The sequence below is a fragment of the Arachis ipaensis genome, chromosome B7 (assembly GCF_059453495.1).
Source record: "Arachis ipaensis isolate K30076 ecotype BB chromosome B7, ASM5945349v1, whole genome shotgun sequence".
Classification (NCBI taxonomy): Eukaryota; Viridiplantae; Streptophyta; class Magnoliopsida; order Fabales; family Fabaceae; genus Arachis; species Arachis ipaensis.
In genome coordinates, this window is record NC_142442.1 from 2069214 (window position 1) to 2074765 (window position 5552).

At 34.9% G+C, this 5552-nt stretch overlaps 1 protein-coding gene across 1 annotated transcript; it reads left to right on the forward strand.

Annotated features, from left to right (window-relative positions):
• The first annotated feature begins 444 nt into the window (after nt 1-444).
• LOC107609423 (FRIGIDA-like protein 1) lies at nt 445-3007 on the forward strand. Its single transcript, XM_016311399.3, has 3 exons — nt 445-1540; nt 1951-2114; nt 2198-3007. Exons 1-3 carry the CDS (start codon nt 607-609, stop codon nt 2777-2779), a joined length of 1680 nt encoding a protein of 559 aa, XP_016166885.1. The 5' UTR covers nt 445-606; the 3' UTR covers nt 2780-3007.
• The last annotated feature ends 2545 nt before the right edge of the window (nt 3008-5552 follow it).

The window sequence follows — 5552 nt, forward strand, 5'->3', positions numbered from 1 at the left end:
ATATGACAGAGATAATAACGTCAACAAAATCATAGCTTGATCAATATTTTCGACTTTTATTCTAGTTGCACCAACATCGGATATCATTCTATATTTCTATTAAAGACTTGATTTTAATTTCTAAAATTAAAGACTAAAATATAATCAATGATTTTCTTTTTGTAATTTGAGCTATAAAAAGAGTTAGTAAAGTACGGGACAATAAATTGAAATCCATTAGGGTCCAATTTTTGGATTAAGCCTAAACTTGTAGCCAACCAAAAATATTCTTTTTGTTTTTGGGCACATTAGCTCGTGAGAAACAAAATTTTTTGAATGCAAATAATATTTTTGTTATTTTCTTCTTAATATCAAATGAACAAATCATCCAAAAAAAATTAGAAAAGTGAGATCGATATTCTTCTTCTATTTTTTTTTTTTTAAAATTTTTCTCCTCTATTTCAGCATCTTTATGTCTTCTTCTCATTCTTCCATTTTTTTCTTTTTTTCCCCTTTCTCAACACATTTTCTTTTAAAAAGTTATATTAATTATAATTTTTTTATTAATCTTATAAAATTTGTGTGTCTCTAATAATAAGCAAGGCAGAAAAGAAGAAGAAGAAAAGAATGGCGACATTGAAAACGATTTCAGCAGCTCTGGAACTCGTTGATTCAAAGAAACAGAACCTCAAGAAAGCCTTCGATGATCTTCTTCATTCTCACTCTCAACTCCTCTCTTCTTCTTCTTCTTCTCTTCCTTCTCTTTCTCTCCCTCTCTCATGGCACCAACTCGATTCCCACTTCACTTCCCTCCACGACTCCCTCTCTCAACGCTTCCTCCACCTTCAATCTCTCGAATCTCAACAACAAACCAACAACCCTAACCCTAACCCTAACCCTAATAATCCTAATCCTAACGAACCATCACCATCACCAGCTTCCTCTGACCAAAACCCCAAAGTTACACACTTTCCCGCACTACCCAACGATCCTTCCTCCTCTTCAGATCCAATTCGCACCAACGAGAACGTTCCTTCTGGTACGAAGAGCCACGCCGAAGCGCTATGTGCATTGTGCAAGAGCATGAATGGGAAAGCGTTGAGGGATTACATTGGGGAGAATATGAGGGACAAGGCTGTGATCAAGGCTGAGCTTAGGACTGCGTTGAAGATTGCACCTGATCCTGCTGATATGGTTCTGGCCTCCATGGATGGGATTTATGGTGGTGAAGTTGCGGCTAGGTATTCTTTGGAAATGAAGAAAATGAAGAGGAGTTGCAATGTGTTGTTCCAGCAGCTGAGGGCTGTGGGTCCCAATCTGAGTGACAAAGTGAAGAAGAAGGCGAAGAAGATTGCTGATGATTGGAAAGGAAGCTTGGTGAGTGAGAATGGTGCTGGTGGTGATGCAGTGGGTGCAATGGCTTTCTTGCATTTTGCGGCTGCTTATAGTTTGCTTCCTGAGCTGACATTGAATGAGCTTGCCACTTTCTCGGCTATGGCTGCTGCTAATGATGAGCTCCCTGAGCTGTACCAGATCATTGGTTTGACCGAGAAGGTTCCCGGTGAGGTTTTATTCGAGCTTCCGATGGCTTTTTATTGTGTTTTGTTTCCATTTTTTGCTTTAAACTAGTGGTATACTATGCTGCATAGATGGTACCATAGGTATATTCTGAAATTTATGAAAAAGTTATTGACAATGTAAGAAGTTTAATATGTTAGTATTTGATGCATATGCACATTCAATATGCATAGTTGAACAAAAATCAAGTGTTTGGGCATCATAAGTTGTGGAACATGTTAGATTTTCAGTAGTTGCAGTAATACTAACTGTGTATGTCATTGTTTCCTTTAGCTTTTGGAAAATGGACGTGAGCTTGTAATTTGAGATAGTGACAGGACTGATATTGGATTTCCAATGTCACCATTTTGGTGGTTTTTAATGTGGAAGACACTGTGTATGTGTGTTTTGCAGCTCTTGTTCAGAAGCTTATAGATAAGGGCAAACATATTCTGGCTGTGAAATATGTTTTTGAGTTTAACCTTACTGACAAGATACAACCGGTTCCCATATTGGAAGCTTATCTCAGTGAGTCTCAAAAACTTGCTCAAAGACTTTCTGAGGAAGGGAAGTCAATGGTATGTGTGCCTCATCCTTGATTGATTGTGTTGCATGGTGCATGTTGTCGGTTCTTATTACACTTATTATGGTGTTTTTACAGGGCGAGATCACAGCTAGAGAAATCCACGCGCTGAAATCAGTAATCAAGGTTATCGAGAATCATAACCTTGATGCTGAATATCCGCGTGCAGGCCTTGAACAGCGTATAGAGCAATTGAAGAAGCAGAAGCCAAATGTAAAGCATTCCACACCAGCTTTTGCTAGAAAGCCTCCCCAGCATAAGCAGCAACATAGTGGAAACAAGCGTCCTCGAATGTCTGCTCCAGCTGGGCCAGCAGCAGTCCTGAATAATGTCAACAGTGCTGGTTCAACCATCCATCAGTACCAACAACCTCACTTCCATTCAACAGGTTTGTTGCCAGAAAACTCAAATCCATACATGAGAGCCACGCCTTATGGCATGGTGGCGCCAGCCCCAAGCATCTCACCTTACCAAGGTGCTTCAACTGGGCCTTATGGTCTTGCTGGTGTCCCGATGGGTCCCAGTGTGAACCCTGGTCAAAGTGGTTCTCATCTGAATTCTTCCGAGCCACATGTACCATCTGGTTATTATGATGGTACTGCCTCTGCCTATGGTGGTTATGGTCTGCAACATTATTACCAACCATCTTATCCCCAGTAGACCAAGAGCTTTCTTTTTGGTATTATAGTTTCTCGGTGACTTGTTTTGCTGGAATTTGGTTATGATAGCTTTGCTTGCTTTGTTGACCTCCGTGGTCATCGGACAAGAACTAGATACAGTAATTAAGACTTGCAAGGGAATGTTTAGTTTCACAATTTTAATTTCTTATAACATTTAACGTCTACAGTTTTCCTTTTAGGTTAAATTTTGAATTATGGTCTTTAGACTTCTCGGTGGTTGCGTTTTTCCACTCCCTAGCTTGCTTTTTCTTTTTTCGGCTAAGAAATGGTTTGGAAAATAAAAGCCTCTCAAATAGAAAGTTTCCTTAGTTGTAGCTTTCCTCGCAAATCCCTGAATTAGGGTTTTACTTAGTATGCTTGGGATTATAATGATTTTAAGGAAAATATTCACTTTGTTTTAACGATCTTCCTTATTAAGCTTTTAGATCATGCATTATTTCAAGCAAAATTAAATTAATTTAAACACAAGCCAAATACAACTTCATTCTTATTCTATATTTTGAAATTTGACCTAACTAAGGGCTTTTGATATTTAGGAGTGCTTATTGTGGTTATGGTTTTTACTTCACTACGAAAACCACATGTATGTATAGATTATGTCTTGCAGTAATCTGTTGACAACTTAGACATATAATACATGATTTATGTACTCATTGGTTTTGTGTCACTGGCAGAACCAATTCAAATTGAGTAACTTCTAGCTTTTGTAGATGTAGAATTAGGATGTAAATGAATTGATGTTCAATGTTATCAAGCTAGTGGCATTTGGTTGAACTATGTTGTCTATGCTTTGGTCTATAATAGACTAATAGTTGAGGCCTTGTTTTTCTAGATAGCAGCCCAAATTGTAATATGTTTGGGTTACCATCAATCACATATTTTTGGATTTAAACCTTGGGCTGCCCTCCTTGATGCTGTGCTGTCTTGAGTCAGTCTATAGAGTTGAGGATAGTCATAATAGACATTAAAAAATTGGGTAAATTACACTAACCCGTGAGGTGTAGTATAATTATACTCACTCCCCCTCTAGTTGCTCAATATGAAATAAGATAACATTTTGTTTCTAAATTGTTCAATAGCCTTTAAGATATCACAAAGGTGTCATTACCAAGCATGTGTTTTGAGAATAATGAATCTAATTGAACAAGAGTTGGCTCACTTGGCTATGGTCCATCCATGGCAAATACATGGCTTGGTATTGGAAGCTTCTTGCAGGATTGCCCTGAATTCGGACCGAGACCATGCATTCTTATGCTTTTTCAGTAATAAAAATAAGTAATAAATAATTAAGCTTTAACCAAATGAGATTCTTAATTCTAATATTACGACTAGCTTTAGGGAGTTGTTATTCTATTATGTTTTTCTGCATACATTTTTCCTCTTTTCATGATATACTGGCATCAAGTCTTACCTTTGCATAGTTAAAAGTTGAAGAAAGATAAAAATGTATGTGAGAAATTTGAAACTGTTGTACCTATATAGTGATCTATTACCCTATGAAAAGATGTGTCTGTATTATTATTATGATGTTGTGTAGATTATTCCTCTTACCTTTCTTCAGAACATTGGTGAATGCTGATCCTTTTTATTTTGTGATGTAACATGTAAGAGACCTCGTTTTCTAACTTGTTTTGGATTATGTTTATTCCAATTATATGGTTGAGATGTATTCTCAATGCGTTCCATAAAAAATGCATCGTATGTGAGAAAATTTCATTCCGATGAAACTAATTGAATGCTTAACTTTGGTATAGGGAAAAAAAAAAAAAAGAAATATTTTCTTACATCATGAAGTGATCATTTTTACACTACGTTTTCTTGGTAATTTTCATTTTCAATTAATTCATGAATTATTTCTCATTAATTGTTTTTCTTACATCAAATTCATTCTTTGGTAATGTTTGGACATTTTATTAGATGAGTTTAGTGTATAAATTAAACTATGTATGAAGATTTTATATCTATGTTTACCATCTATCCTTATGCATAGAGAAAATCGAGAGTTTATGCAAAATTAAAAAAAGTAAATTAAATATATAAAATATAAAATTGTAACGAGATTTAAATTGCAAAGTTGTTTGATTTAAAGATTTCAAGAGTTAAATCAAAATTTCAACTACCAAATTTACAACTATGTTTTTTTCAAGGAACTACTAAATACTCTTAAAAATAATGAACTACCTAAGTAAACCATATAAATCGACCATTTATCTCAAAAAAGTGGTGGTTAATGAGTCACAAGCTAGTTTTTCGGCTAAGGTTAATTTACTAAAGAACGTTGGTGAACGTATTTGAAGTCTGAATTATAGGCTTTATGGTTTTAATTATGTGATTGAACATCTGTAAGATATGCAAAACGAAGTAGACATCTTTTTCCTCTACAACACTAATTAGACGTATCCTTTTCAATTACCAATAGAAAAATTTCAAACAACTTAAAAGTGTTTTGCGTTATCGACAAAGAAACGTGCGTGCATTGATTAGGGGTAAATGGTTGTAACTTGTAACAATTATCTTTAGCTTATGTTTTTATTTTTTATTTTTATTTTCAGTATTTTTTTTTTTTGCTTTTAAGATTTTACGAAGAAATTAGAGATTACATTAAATAAATTTTGTATCATCATAATCTTATGTGGGTAGAACTCTAAACGTGTATATTGATTCAATGTATGATATAAATAAATATACAGAATATTCTTTCATAATAATAATTTAATTTGGGTTGAAAGATACCACTCAATAATTCTTTTTTT

Coding starts and splice junctions, on each gene's coding strand:
- LOC107609423 (XM_016311399.3), top strand. CDS start 607: ATGGCGACATTGAAAACGATTTCAGCAGCTCTGGAACTCGTTGATTCA. Junction 1,541..1,950: donor TTTGACCGAGAAGGTTCCCG/GTGAGGTTTTAT, acceptor TGTGTTTTGCAG/CTCTTGTTCAGAAGCTTATA. Junction 2,115..2,197: donor CTGAGGAAGGGAAGTCAATG/GTATGTGTGCCT, acceptor GTGTTTTTACAG/GGCGAGATCACAGCTAGAGA.